This window comes from Calypte anna, chromosome 4 (genome assembly GCF_003957555.1).
Source record: "Calypte anna isolate BGI_N300 chromosome 4, bCalAnn1_v1.p, whole genome shotgun sequence".
NCBI lineage: Eukaryota > Metazoa > Chordata > Aves > Apodiformes > Trochilidae > Calypte > Calypte anna.
Window position 1 is genome coordinate 6,065,076 of NC_044247.1, and position 14,796 is coordinate 6,079,871.

The 14,796-nt window shown below is 38.2% G+C and overlaps 1 protein-coding gene across 1 annotated transcript; it reads left to right on the plus strand.

The window, feature by feature from the left end:
* The first annotated feature begins 356 nt into the window (after positions 1–356).
* On the plus strand, positions 357–14,796 carry HTATSF1 (HIV-1 Tat specific factor 1). Its single transcript, XM_030449046.1, has 9 exons — positions 357–677; positions 4,202–4,406; positions 4,687–4,734; positions 5,916–6,070; positions 7,091–7,254; positions 8,867–8,966; positions 9,451–9,540; positions 10,027–10,164; positions 10,549–14,796. Exons 1-9 carry the CDS (start codon positions 510–512, stop codon positions 10,828–10,830), a joined length of 1,350 nt encoding a protein of 449 aa, XP_030304906.1. The 5' UTR covers positions 357–509; the 3' UTR covers positions 10,831–14,796.

A 14,796-nucleotide genomic window follows, 5' to 3' on the forward strand; every position in this document is an offset into this window, starting at 1 on the left:
CAGCTACCAACACCCGCAGGCCCACAGCAGGCCCAGAACACCCGAGAAGCCTCCAGGAAAGACATGACCATGGCAGGGCCCTGACTGGGGGAAACTGAGCTGCAGCCTGAGGGAAAGGAGATACAGGAGGAGTCCAAAAGGAGTGGATCCGCTGCCTTTAACCCGGCCCAGCCTGCGTCATCCTTGCAGGCCCGGTCCCGCCCGGCCCGGTCCGCCCAGAGACGGAAGCTCCCACCCTGAGGCGCCCAACGCTCCCCTCGGAGCTCCCCTCACCCCATTGGCTCTGCCTCCTTCCACGTGATCTCCCGCCCGCTGCTCATTGGCTGCGGTGCGGTAGGGGCGGGAGGGATGCGCACGGCACGGGGCGGTCTCTGGCCCCGTCAGGCGGAGCGGGTGCGCGGTTCCCGGCCCCGCCGCCGAGAGGGGCGAGCGGGAGGCTCAGGCCCGGTGCGGGTCCCTAGGCCCGGGTGTTTCTTCCTCCTGCCCCGAAGCCCTCCGAACCTTCGAGGATGAGCGGCGAGGACGGGAACGAGGAGTTCTATCGGCAGCTGCAGCTCCAGCAGCAGTGCGAGGCCCAGAGCGGCGGTGACGGGGAGGCCGACCCCTTCACGTACGTGGACCCGGCCGACGGGAACGCCTACGAGTGGGACCGGGAGAAGAAGGCCTGGTTCCCCAAGGTGGGTGCGGGGGGATGACCTCGGCGGTAGCGGAGGCCCCGCTCGGTGTGAGGAGAAGCCCGGCTGCGGGAGTTGTGCGGGGCCTGGCGGGGGTTGCGTCTCCTCCCGGGGCTGCGTCTCGCCGGGTCGGTGCCTGCTGCAAGGGCTCGAGGTGACCAAATCGCTGTTTTCATTGGTAAAACTGCGGCAGCCTTCCTTGTCTGCGTCTGGAACCTTCCCGGTGGTGTCTGATCTTCTGTTGGGAAGAGCTGGGGATGAGCTTTTGCTCCTTGGTTCTGAATCTGTGGGATTGTTGGGGCCTGGCATGAAGTCCCGGTTGTATTTGTGGATATTGGCGAATCGGTGTTTGGCGTCTTTAGGTTTCGTTCTGGCAGTAGCTGTGGTCACCTTTGGTCACTCTGTGGGCAGCCAAGTAGTGAACTACTCTATAGGAGACCTACATGAAAACTGAGCTGTGTACGTTCTTACTCTCGTTATTTTCTGAAAATAATGTGTAAAGATGGCTTGTTCTCCCCCCACAGATCCTGAAAATCCACTTGAAAAATTAAATGTGTTGGGCTTTTCATTCTGCAAACTGCAGAATGAAAATTCTACAAATTATTTTCATTCTTCAAAATGGAAACGTGTTGCAACTCTGCATCTTCGGTTTTTTTTATTTAAATATTTTAACTATAAAAACCAATCTAGCTATGGCAGTGTGTTTGTTCACGGGGAGAGGGGACATAAATTGAATGTGTTGAGCCAGTTGCTAATCTGCAAGTGAAATAGTAGTTTTGTTACTACGTAACAATGACTGAGGACAGTTACTTAATTTAGAAGTATTAAGATATTTTGCTAGTTCTTATTTGTGACTCTGCACTCATTGAGATTCAAAGGTGTAAGTGAGAATGAAGCCTGTAGTATCAGATTTCAATGTGTGTAAACCTAGTAAGCTGTCCATGGAGCAGATGGCTTATGAAGGGGAAGAAACGTGAAAAATCCAGATTCACAGAGTGGAGCAGTAGAGCACTGAGTGGAGTGCCATATCCAGTAAGCACAGTAACTTTTAAAGGAATTCTTCTGCCCCACCTCTCCTTCCTTCCCCTCTTTCTCACTGCTATTTTAATTTACCTCCTCAGGAGCATTGGTCTTCCCTAAATACATTTCTTTCCTCAAATTTCTGTCTTGGAGAGGAGTTAACAGTAAGGGTTGGGCAGATTATGTAGGAACAGGGATGTTTGTTAGCAGGAGAACTTAATAGATACCATGATATCAGGTTACTTTGTTTTACTGATGATTATTCAACAGAATGTTTTATCAAAATAGATTTAAGTGTCCATAGGAGCCAGAAGTTGTTCTTTTTCTACTGTGTGAGCAGTAAGAAAATTATTTTTTTCTGTTCTCTGAAAAAAGGTTAAAATATTCTGACTGGTCTAAGTAATCATCTTTTACAGAGTAGTGTAGTATTTGTACTCTGTTTTGAGAAGAGAGTGTCCACTGAACTTCTAAAGCATATTTCAAAGCAGTCCAAGAGTTGATGATATTAGCTGTCCACATTCCACAGAAAAATTTGGAGACAGTCAAACAATGAATAAAATTGCTTGCACCTTCCTATATTATTCAGTGATTTCTCTTTCGATGGTTGTGTATTGATGGGTAGTTGCATGGTAGTCATCCTTCCTTCACCTCTTGCTGTGAAAAACCAGCAGCCACTGGGTATCTTCTGTAAGCAGAGGGTATCTCTTCTTCATTTGGTTAATCTATTCCTTTCCATTTCAGTGTGACCAGTACTTAATTACATGCTGGCATGTCCTGTAGTATTGTATTTCTTTTCCCATAAGCTTAATTGCCCCAAACTGTACAACTGTGGGTGTGGAGGTGGGACTGATCTCTTCTCATAGTGTTCTCCATCAGAACTGGGTTGAAACCCCAGGTAAGAAGTTCTGTGAGTGCTTGCCAGCAGGCATGGTATGACAAAAGTTACAGTAAAAGCCTGTATGCTTGTATAGTTTCCTTAATGCTTAAAAAAACCAAAACAAATTAAATTGAAGTAATTGTAATGGTAAATGTGGTAGGATGATAGCTTGTTATAGAAAAAAAGTCTTTATTCATGACTGGCAAAATTTGACAGTCCATGGCAGGTAGTTTGCTAAGAATAAATTTAGCCTTACATGAGAATGCATGAAGCTGAGAAACAATACTGCTGCAGAAGGTCACTAGTTGTTGAAGGTTTAAAGGTTAATTTATCATTACATCCTCTGGTGAAAATGAATTATATTGTTCACCAGGAAGTTCTGTAGGTTCTTAATTCTCTGGATTTCATCAACTGTGAAACTAAGGATTTGCTGAGATTGCTAGTGTCAAACAAAATGAACCTGGTTGGAACACAGTGTCTTCACTTAAGGTGCTTGTACTCCTTTCTTGTGACACTGTGTTATGTCCTGTCTGTAAGAGAGGCCCCTTAATTCCTGATGGAGTTGTGTTGCCAGTCTTGCTTAGTGTAAGAGCTATTTCATGGTAAATGAAAGATGTAAGATATATGGGTCTGCACGACATTTTACATTATTCCTGACGAGTCTCTAACTGTCAGTTCTGCATTTTTGATTTGCCATAGTAAAAGCTTAGAGTTGAAACATTCAGCTTCAAATAATTGCAGAAGATATAATTCTGTTATTAGAATTGTCTGCTGACTGTTCTGCCACTCTTACAGTAGCTCAGTGGTGTTTTATTCCCTTTTGAATGCAGAACCAAGTGCAGCAAAAGTCAGAGTAAGAGAAAAAACATTCAAAAGTTAAGGCTCAGCTTGGGAATAAGTAATTTCAGTGTGTGTAGCTTCAGAAAACACTTCACAGTGCAGTGATGCTAGCAGAGGCAGCTATGATCTATTAACTCTTTTTCTGTGTTATAGCTAGTGGCAGGTATTAACATTTACCTGGCTGGAAATAGTGGGTGTAATTTGTAGGGATTTTTTTGTTTGTTTTGGTGCCAGTCTTTTATTTTATCCAAATCTAGTGTCTGTCTCTCAAAAACAAAAACAAACCAAACAAAACCCAGGCTAAATACTTACCTATTAGTAGAATATTGTAAAGTAGAGTGTAGGAGCATATGAACAGTGTCTTAAGATATCTCCCTGTCTAATTGCAATATTTATTGTCTGTCATCACAAATACATGTCATTTCAGAAAATGTCACTAAGGCAGATGCTTGCAAATGTCAGTCAGTCATCATCTGTGGATAGGTCATTGGCTTACCTTCAGTGTCACTTTCTCTTCAGCACAGTCTGTGCTTGGTTTCTCTACAATTTACATGAAAAGCAGAAAGCTTTGCTTGAATAAAGGCAGAACTTGGGAAATGTTTGTTTAAAAACTTGATGTGCTGTGTGTTGAGTTTGTGTGTTAAGGTGATGCCTGAACTGATTATTTTTGTTGTGTGTGGCTTTACAATGATGATTTTCTCAGATTAGAAAATTACTGTTTTAACTAACATGAAAGCACTTGCAAACCTGAAGCAAAAAATTTGGATTAATTTTTCTTATTTCTTTTCAGATAACAGAAGATTTCCTGGCAACGTATCATGCCAACTATGGTTTCCATGCAGATGATGCAGACAGTTCAACTGCTTCTGGCACAGCAACTGAAAGTAAGCAACCAGTAAGTTCTAAGACATCAGGAACACAACCATCAGCAAATGAGAAAGGAGCACAAAAGCCAGATCCAAAACAGAAGGCAGAAAAACGGAAGCTTGAGCCAGGTACGTGACAAAGGGTTTCCCTCTATGTGGGCTGCCATCTGCAAAGCACTGAGTGGAGACTGGCAGTTGCTCAATGGTAGCATGTGCAGCAAAGATAGGGGCTGTTCTGAAAATTTTCCAGAATAGTTTTAAAATTGTATGGTTCTTAGGTGAGTTGGAAAGAGCAAATAAAGGCTTTTCCTGGGAGCAAGCAAAAATTCTTCAGAATCTGCTGAAATGTGAACATGGGTGTATGCATTGATGTCTGTGCATAACTGAATTAAAACTCTCTTGTTTTTAGGGTGGTTTCATGTTGAAGAAGACAGAAACACAAATGTTTATGTGACTGGTAAGTAATAGCTAATGAAGAAAAGCTATTATAAGTAATATTTGCTTAGAGTTAAAGATGGTGAAAGATACTTATATATGCCTCACTTTTGATGATAATATTCAGTCTGTCACTTGCAGTCTGCTTAATGTTGTGTTCCTGACTGCATGATGTCTTTGTGACCTTTAAATTGTAGATGTAGTCGAGTAATACAAGGGACATATTTTGTGCTTTCATCTTTTAAATGTGATAGTTAATTGTGTGAGCTGTGTCAACCATCTCATTAATTTTTTTAAGTAAACTGCAGCTAAGGAAAATTTCTGTCATGTCTTAAGGAGCAGGATAATGAGAACAATTTAAAGTATGTGTATAGCAAATATATCATTATATATCTTAGGTTTTTATTTTATTTTATAAATACATAATTAAATTATTAGATAAGGAGGAGGAAACAGTAAATACAAAGAAATCTGGGAGCAGAATGAGCAATGGGGAAGTTCAAATGAAAATTATCAGTGCATTTGTTATGGTATTTCTCAGCCTGTTACGATTGTTGGGGTGCTATCTGGGTGCATAAGTGAAGGTACATTTGGTGGTTCTGAGCAGTCATAGAAATGCACACACTTGAATTCTCAAAAATCTTCATCCAGGCCAAACTAGCTTGGAACATTCACGTGATTTTCTCCTTCACCTAGGTTTTTTTTTTGCTTGTCCTCAATTCAAAATTCAGACTAAAAACTCCATACATCATCAGGTTTGGGGTTTTTTGTGTGTCAGATTGGTGAGTGGAGAAAGTAGGCATCTCTCTGTAGACTGGGATTGTTTTTCTGTCTCTGATCCTTTGAGGTGCAATTGGAACTTAAACCTTGGGCAGGACAGTTACATTCACAGAGGCCCTGCTGTCTGCTGAATGGTCAGTATCAGACATAGCAATAAAGCTCTAGGTCTGCACATTGGGGGAGCACAAAGATGTTGATGAGCCTTAGTCTACTCAAAAGTAAAAAGATATTTAAAACATTGGTATGAAGTAATGTTTAAAAAAGTAATATCAAAATCTTTGTTCCAAGGGCACTGGTTTCTTATGGGTCATGTAAAACTTTGTCCTGAAGTTCATCTTTCACTTAAAGAAACATTGTGGTGTTACGGTGAGGTTTAAAAAAAGTTTAACATATTGAAACTGCCTGCTTTAATTTATTTTGCAGGTTTACCTCCAGACATTACAAAAGATGAATTTGTCCAGGTCATGTCAAAATGTGGCATCATCATGCGAGATCCTCAGACAGAAGAACACAAAATCAAACTGTACAAAGACAAGGAAGGAAATCTTAAAGGAGATGGCCTCTGTTGCTATCTAAAGGTCAGTGGTGGTGTTTTCCTTACTGTTGAAGATGTGGCCACTGTTCCAGAAACATATTCAGAAGATCCTTGAAGTATATAAAGTATAGCTTAGAATTTAGGTCTCTGTTTTAAAGATTTACTGAGAAATGCTCATTTATCTGCTCATGCATCTCATTAATTTCCTCTTATCCACCCCTGCCATCCCCTGGCAAATGTCCATAATACCTGCTGATCATGTCTCTGCATATCTTACCTTGAGTGCCAGTGATCATTGGGGTGAAATGGGGAACCACTTCACCTTTTGCTTTGAAAAATAATGCTACTGTGTGACCAACAGTATGAAAACAACAGGACAGGAAGGAACATACTGTGGTCCTGTATTTACAGCTTTTAGTGGAAAACTGGTGAGGCTCAGAACTGCTCTTGCATTCTGTATTAACCTGTAAAAGTTCAGGCTGTAGTACTATTTCCTTCCTGTGTTTCACTTGTGAATTATTTGGAAAGTTAGTGCACACATCTGGCTAAATTCTGCAAGGAGCACTGGGCAGTACTATGTCAACTGCCTTGTAAATCTGTACTAGTTTTGTTATTGTAGTAGTAGGGGCTGCTTAGTGCACAGCTATAAGGGCAGTCTCCACTCTGAAGAACTTCTAGGAAAATGTTAAAAATGACTTGAGTCTCAGTATCTGCTGTTTTTGGAAAGGTGATACAAGCTTTCTAGAAAATCAGTCCCCTGAATTTTTTTTATTCTTGCTTTTAAGTTCATCAGCTTGCTTGGGTGTTGCATGTGTTAGAATGAAATTTATTTTGTTGCTTTTAGAAGCACTAATCTGCTGTAACATTGGTGAAGCAATACTGGGTTTTGATAAAGAAAGCATTGCCAGTTGTGTGTCAAGACACTTGGATGGGATATAGTGTTGCTTTTCAGTGGCAGGGAATTGATTGTTAGTACAACGTTCTCAGTTAAATTTAATTGTAATATTTTGACTGTATTTTGCCATGTGCTTTAAAGGTTGTGCTCTGTTTTATCTTTGAATAGAGAGAATCAGTTCAACTTGCATTGAGACTTCTGGATGAGGCAGAAATTAGAGGCTATAAATTGCATGTTGAAGTTGCAAAGTTTCAACTGAAGGGGGAGTATGATGCAAGCAAAAAGAAGAAGAAATGTAAAGACTACAAGAAGAAGTTGTCCCTGCAGCAGAAGTTTGTATTTTTTATTTCAGTAAAACATTGCTTGAATTCTAAGTGCTATTAGTGAAGTGCTGCTTTCTCTCAAATGCAATGCTAAGAGTTATCCAAAAAGTGAAGCCCTGTCTGACAGCACAGCTTAAATAATACATGTTTGGAGGAATGGAGCTCTTGAATTAAATGTTGACATCATGAGCTGCTTAATGATTGATACATTAAAATAATACATAGGAGACTGAGGTCCTTTTGATTATAGAAGAAAGTTACAACTCTGGAGAGATAAGAGTTTTTTCCTTGGTGTGTGAGAGTATGCCACTCCTGTCACCTTATCTAGGCTGGCTTTTATAAGGTGATAACACTCTGCATGTCCAAACACTTTTGTACTGTGCTTTAGTAGTTGCAAAGGGAAAAAGATCCTATCTTCAATAGGAACAAATACCAAAGTATCTCTGTAGACTCCCCCAGACATCTCTCTCTGATATAAAGTTGTTTTTTTTTACTTGCACCTCAATTTATGGTTTTGTCACTTAAAAGTTGTTTTTCTGCCTTTTGGAATGAAGATTTGGATTAAAGAAGAAAGACATTTGAGTATGTAGAACTTTTTAATATATTAATGAAAGCAGCATTCCACTAATTTTATAAAGTAATGCACAAGTATTTTGTCATAGTTAAAGGCCATCATATCAATTAAAAGTAAAATTGGGTGGAAGCTTGTCTGCCTCACAGATACACTGCCAGTTCTTGCTATGTGAAGTCTCCAGTGTGGTGAGAAAAGTATGAAATAATGAGCTTGCATTTGACAGCAGTTTGTGTGAAGTAACTGATTTATTGATGTTTTTATTGGTGTTTATTTTTTGAGTTGAAGAATATAATTTCCTTGCTGTTATCTTCATTTGGAAATTAAAGTTTTCTTCAGCCGAAGTAGCAGATACAAGAAGGAACTTAAGTAAAAATTTTCTCCTGCCCCAGATAAAAAATTTTGTTATTTAGAAATGTAAGTGAATGTGTCTTTTTTTTTTATTGCCACATAGTAAGCATTTCTCAGAGAGGTGCAATTTTTCATGAGAAGGCCAAGTCATGGAACACACACCCTGAGTTACGTTGCTAATTTGTGTCAGTGACTCCATACAGTTTGGAACAAAATACATCTTGGAGCAATGCCTGTGTGGGACTCAAGGTGTTCTTGTCTGTTTGCTTAAATAAAATTAAGTTTTACCAAAGGCAATAATGGGTCTCCTTCTTTACAGAATAGGTTAGAAAAAATGTTAAGATATTGACATTTTGTTACACTGGGCAACTGATTTCTGTATCTAAGGTAGTATTTAGGGAGTAATTTAAACTTGAATATTTCTCCAGGGTTTAAGAGAGTGCTTTGTTTTTAAAAATAATTTATATTCCGTGTATGAGCCTTTCAGTACCTCAAAACCTCAACAGCTTTGTAGAAGTGGTAAAACTGGATTATTATGGTGGTTTTTTTAGAGGAATAACTTAACTCATTGTGTCAAAGTACATGTTTTAGTTGATACGTTGCAAGAAATGCCAAATTAATGATTTTTTTTCAACAAATACTTGTAGAAACTGAAGAGAGGCGCAACAATATCTTCTTACTGTTGCTTCATTTCATTAGACAGCTGGATTGGAGGCCGGAGAAGAAAGACGGCGCAACTCGAATGCGACACGAACGCATCATTATTATCAGGAATATGTTTCACCCAAAGGACTTTGAGGTAGGGAGATGCAGTTTGCCACTCTAGATTGTGTTCTTACCATTAGTGTTGTCTGAACTTTCTGCCAGAAGACTGCTAGCAAAATGCTAAGCAGATGAGAACAAATAAGCTTACTGTCAGGGCAAGGTTTTTCACTGTTCCAAAAAGCATCTGCTTAAAATTCATTTGTCTGTTTCCAAAAAGATTTTCATATATTTTTTTTCAAATCCTCCTTTTTCACTCTGTGTATCTTGACAACATTCCTTTTTGAGCTGAAAGGAGGACTAGACAATAATTATGTGAGAATGAAGACACCTTACTAAGTAGCATTTATTCCTTTAGATAAGGACTGCCTGCCAACCCCCAGGTGGCTTTGAAAATGCAGCATAGCAACACTTAATTTATGAACTTCTAATAGATTGGCAGGTGTGTTCCATTGGTCATTGAGCAAAAAATTGAGAGAAAAGTGCTTCTGTTCAGTTCATGCTGTGTGATTGCATTGCAGGAGGATCCCTTAGTGCTAAATGAGATCAGAGAAGATCTACGGACAGAGTGTGAAAAGTTTGGTCAAGTCAAGAAGGTTCTCATATTTGATGTAGGTATTTTTTTCACAGGTTGTGTGAGCAGAACTGATGTAGTGTGCAAGCATGCAAAACATTTAGGATTATTTTAAATGTTGATGAAGTATTTATTTGCTGTTGTGTGTTTATTTCATGAAGACTTGACCTAATGTTCCACTATTTTAAAATTATCTGTTCTGGAAATTAATTTATAAGCACCTGTCTGCTTCTGACTCTTTCCAGTAACTTGAATATATGTCATAAGTTTGGAATTTTAGAAATACATTTATTTTTAGCTAAACTACTTGGAACATTTGTCTGTTTTATGTGTTCAAAAAGTCTGTTCTGTGTACCAGTAGAACAAAACGTATACATTTGCAAATTGAGTTTTCCAAACACGATTCTGTATAATCAGGAGGAAGCTGTGTCCTGGTTGATTTTTGTAAGAGAGTCTAAAATATCTTGGAGGAATAAATACATTATTCAGAAAACAATCAAATAAAAGCTGTCTCTCCTTACAGAGACACCCTGATGGTGTGGCTTCTGTGTCATTTAAAGAAGCTACAGAGGCTGATGTCTGCAAGCTAACTCTCAATGGAAGGTGGTTTGGTGGACGTCAGCTCAGTGCTGAAACATGGGATGGTGTAACAGATTATCAGGTAGGCTTTCATGGTCCTGTTTCATTCAATATTTCTTCCAAATTGAAAGTTTGTTTTAATTTGAGAAGTGCTTGATGTTCAAATACCCTTCCCCTGCCCACCACTTGTGCCCTGTCTTGTTATCCTCAAAAACTGCTAGGATGTCTCAAAAAATAATCTTTAATCAATTTATTGAAAGGTCCAGTTTGTTAAAAATAGTGTATTGGAGATGTAATCTTACAGGATTAGTCAGTAGATGTACAGATCATTAATTCCCAGGAAACAGGGCCTACAGAAATCTTGAAGTATTACTGCAGTACAAATGTTAATATAATTTTATCTCTGTAAACACTAATTTTTACAAGGACAAGTTGGAAATTATGTGTATAAATGTATCTTTAATAGGTGGAGGAGACTGCAAGAGAAAGGGAAGAAAGGCTCAAGGTGTGGGGATCATTTTTAGAGGATCCTGATGCAAAGGAGCAGCAAACTACATCTGATTCAGATTCTGCAGCAAGTAGCATTAAAGTGCCTGAAGGCAGACAACCTTCAGAAGTTAATGACACATCTAAGGAGGATGCAAATGAAGCTCTTAAGAGGGAGAATAATGGTGAGGGCATTGCTGAAGATGGTGCTCCATCTACAGACAGCAGCCTTGCAGGCAGTGATGCTGAAGCAGATACATAACATTATGAATGCTTTATCAAAGCATGGTTTTTAGGGTGATGTTTGAGTTTATCCCTTTCTTCAGGGTGACTGCAGACAACGTTCATACAAATATATACATATTAGAATGTCATCAACTGTGTGCTTTGAAGTTTTCATTAAAAGCAGTACTTAATGAGGTTCTAAAAGTTTGTATTAATTGGCTGTTCAGGTAAAGTAACTCAAGTTGCCAAGAATGCAGTAAAATTCATCAGGCTTCTTTTGTTCTAACTATGCTTGTCAGTGTTTCATTATATAAGTGTGAAATATGTTCCAACCCGTAAGTTTATGTAACTGTATGTAACTTAAGTAATGAAAAGCTATTTACAAGATTTGTGGATTTTCCTGTTAATTTTCCTGTACCCCTTGGAACTCAGTATCTCTACTCTTGTCCTGAGTGCTTTGGATCATTTTATGCAACAGATGCTGTGGTATGTGTTGGGTGTTGCTATGCATTAAGTAGCAAATGATAAGAGTAGTACCAAGTCACAAACTTAAAGGAAGTGGCAAACAAAGTTGCCATAGCCACCATAAGGCAAACTGAGTGGAGATAAGTTATTAAATTGCAGCATTCTTTAAATGTGGTTGTTTTTTTTTATCATTATTATTATTTCCCTGTTTAATCTTTTGTTGATGCTTAGATCTTCTGTAGAGGCTGGAATTATGTCAAGGACACTAGAAATGCATGAGCAGCACACACATTCTGGGCCATAATAAAGTAAGACTGATCTTAAGCTCTGATGGTCTGTATGCAGGAGGGATGCAAAATAGGCCTTTTGATAGGTGGGTTGGCTTGCTTTAGTTTTCGCTTTAATAGTAAAGGTTTTTGTTTAAATTTTGTTAGGATGATGAAGGTGAGTTCTCTTCAACGTTTTAGTTTAGCCTTACGTGCTATTCACGGTGGGGAGAATTTCCCATAATTCATTAAATTCAAAGGCTTTTGGCAACTTGAACTACAGTTTGTTGTTCAAAAGTTAGAATACTTGAAAACATTCTTTCAAGTAACATTCTTTTATATAGAAAAGGCTCTCAAAGATATTTCCAAAAGCAAGGATTTAGAAGACATTCTGACATGATCTATCTTAGTAAGCAGCAGGCTTTCACAAATATCTTGGAGCCATTTTGGACATAGTTATTTTTAATTTAGACTACCATTAGTTTCATCCCTAAGGACAGGAGAATATGGATTTAAGCACTAAAGATTTAGAATATTGGTGCTAAATTCATAGTTCATACAGATGGTTACTAGTGCACGTTTGTAAGGAGGGTCTGTAGAATTCTGTATTTTTTCCAGAAGTCTGTCTGGTACTCCAAGTTTGTTTTGGTTCTTTTGTGTTCAGTTTTTTTTTAAACATGTAGTCAGTATGTATGCATAGCTGTGCCAGCCAGGGTATCTAAATTGGCACTTGCCATTGTGGTTATAAATTATATCATTTTGTGACAAAATACCTGCTCTGACAACAGAGACATTTGAAATCAGAATTTAAAAGTCTTGGGGCTTATTGTAAGCATGCACAAAAAATTCCAGTTTTGAGTTTGACTTTAAAGAAGAGCTGTAACTCTTGTCAGCTAAGAGACCATTTTCTTACCCTGACAACTATACAGATTGTACATGTCAGCAAAGCAGGTGTTGGAACAGGTCAGGGGAACTGAAGTACTGCCTGATTTGGAAATGGCATATTGAAATTACATCTCTGGGTTGCATTTGTTCTGCCTTAGTTATTTTTATTGGTAATGAGCACCACAGAGCTTTGAGGGCTGAAGGTTTTGCCATACTAAGAGTGTCATTTAGTGTGGTGGGTATTGCTTTCAGTGGTCCTTCTTTCTTCCAGCTTCCAGACTCCAGGCTTTAGAACTCTTAGACTGCTGTGTTTTGTTAGCTTTTTTTAGAGAGCCTACTCATGTAACACTCTAGAGTTAAATCACCTGTTTTACAGTGGAATTGCAGACATAGGGAAACTATTGACAAATGTATAAATGTTGTACAGTTCTATGAAGCCTTATCATGGTGTCAGATATAGAAAACAAGGTTAGTGGTAGTGTTTGTAAAAAAGACTTTGAAAAATAAAGAATCAGATGTGCAGTAACCTTCCTCTCTCTCCAACTGATGTACAGATTTGATTGGCTTGCTTCAAAAATCAAAGATGATGTTAGTGTTCTTACCTTCTCCTCCAGACTTCACACTGAAGTAGAGCACCAACAAAAACTGAGACCAAATGCTTTACTGGCTTTCTTATTAACTAGGATTCTTAAGAAAATAAAAGCTGTTTTTCCATGAAAATATGTTGTTCTGAAGTGTGGCATTACACTCAAACTTCTATTTTCCTTTTGTCTACCTCTGTTACTCCCCAGTGAAATGTAAAAATATATTTTTATAAACTATTCATGGATTTAGTGAGGCATTTAATAGCCTATGGAGAGGTTAATGCAGCTGTGGCTTTCTTTTCAGTAGATTCAAGTTGAGACCAAGTTCTTCTCATGTTTTCCTTTTCTAAATGATGCAAATTTTTAGGAATTTGAACATAAAGTTTTTTGCAGAAGTTAAAATCACTATTTTGATGTATGATTATGAAAATCATTCAGGTTAGTAATGTTTAATACCAAATTTTAATAAATCTGAATTCCTTTATGAACTTCATTTTTTTTTCCCAGAGCATAGTGATTCTATGATTATAAATAAATCAGCAAGAAGTTAAAATCCTAATAAAAATTTTACTATGATTATTGTTTAATTAAAAGTGCTTTCTAGTGACTTGTCTTGCTCATTAGAAGTGACACTTGCTCAATTCCTAATCATTCTTAGATTCAGTTGTTCCAGTATACTGCATGTTCCTTCATCCCTAGTTTTTTTTGGTGAGTTTTGTTTAAAAAACAACTGTATCCTTCCCTAAGTATGTTATGAAACCAAATCTAGCAGCAGGTTTGATACCAATGGTGGATAATCAGTGTTGCTCCAATTTGAAGTGTGACAAAATGGCTGTGGAGCCACTTAAAAGTATGAACTTATTTCAGCATCATTTTCCATAGAGAATCCCTTTCTTAACCATGCAGTACAAAATCACTTGCTTAGCTTCAAGACTTGCTGGTGGTTTGATTTGCAACCTAATGTTTTTAGTTGTTTTCTGGCAGGGTAATTGCCTGGAGTTACAAGTGTCCATCACAGATTCCATGGTTTGAGGAGCATGGCCAAGGTAGACAGCTGGAAGCCAAAAGCTCCAAAAGAAAAGGCCTGTAAGTTGTAGCTGGTTCTCAAATGTTCATAAACAGCTGTAAAGAAAGATTTTTTTCATTTTGCATCAAAATGTTTATCTGTTTCTCCTGCTAATTTCTGAAAGTTTAATTGAATTTCAGTCCCTCGTACAACTTACTTTTTGTATAAGGATTGCAATTCACTTAAAACCATTAGTATGTTGAATGCAGTGCATTTTTAGCTAAAACATGTTCTAGACATTATCCAGTTAAGGTTGGTCAATTTACAATTACAAAGACTTAAGCTTAATTCACTTAAGAAAACTTAAAGGTATTGGATACTTTGTAAGAACCCAAACATGCCTTTAAATTTTCAGTACAATCAATACTCATACCCTGATTTCTTAAAACATGTAGCCTAATCAAACTTAAAACAACAACAAAACCCAAACAAACTAAACTGAAACCCCTCCCTGTACATATAAATTTTAATTGGATTTTAAATTTTTAATTTTTATTTCTGTATTTGAGGAAACACACTGCAGTACGAGAAACAAGTTATGGAAGTTGTGTACTTGTGTTGATTTGACTTGTGTGTATTTTAGTGCTCATTATACAAGGCTTGAAGTCTTACTGTCAGGATACTCTGAAAGTTCTGTATAATATTTATAGAATTATGAAATCTTTTGCAGCAAATTGTTTTTTTTGCTCATTCTGTAATAAGAAAGTATATTGTTAGATTAAACTTTTCAGTAAGTT

What these genes read in the sequence shown, in the direction of transcription:
- HTATSF1 (XM_030449046.1), top strand. Translation starts at nt 510, where the DNA reads ATGAGCGGCGAGGACGGGAACGAGGAGTTCTATCGGCAGCTGCAGCTC. An exon ending in GCCTCTGTTGCTATCTAAAG is followed by an intron (nt 6,071 to 7,090) that starts GTCAGTGGTGGT and finishes ATCTTTGAATAG; the next exon opens with AGAGAATCAGTTCAACTTGC. An exon ending in AGAAGGTTCTCATATTTGAT is followed by an intron (nt 9,541 to 10,026) that starts GTAGGTATTTTT and finishes CTCTCCTTACAG; the next exon opens with AGACACCCTGATGGTGTGGC.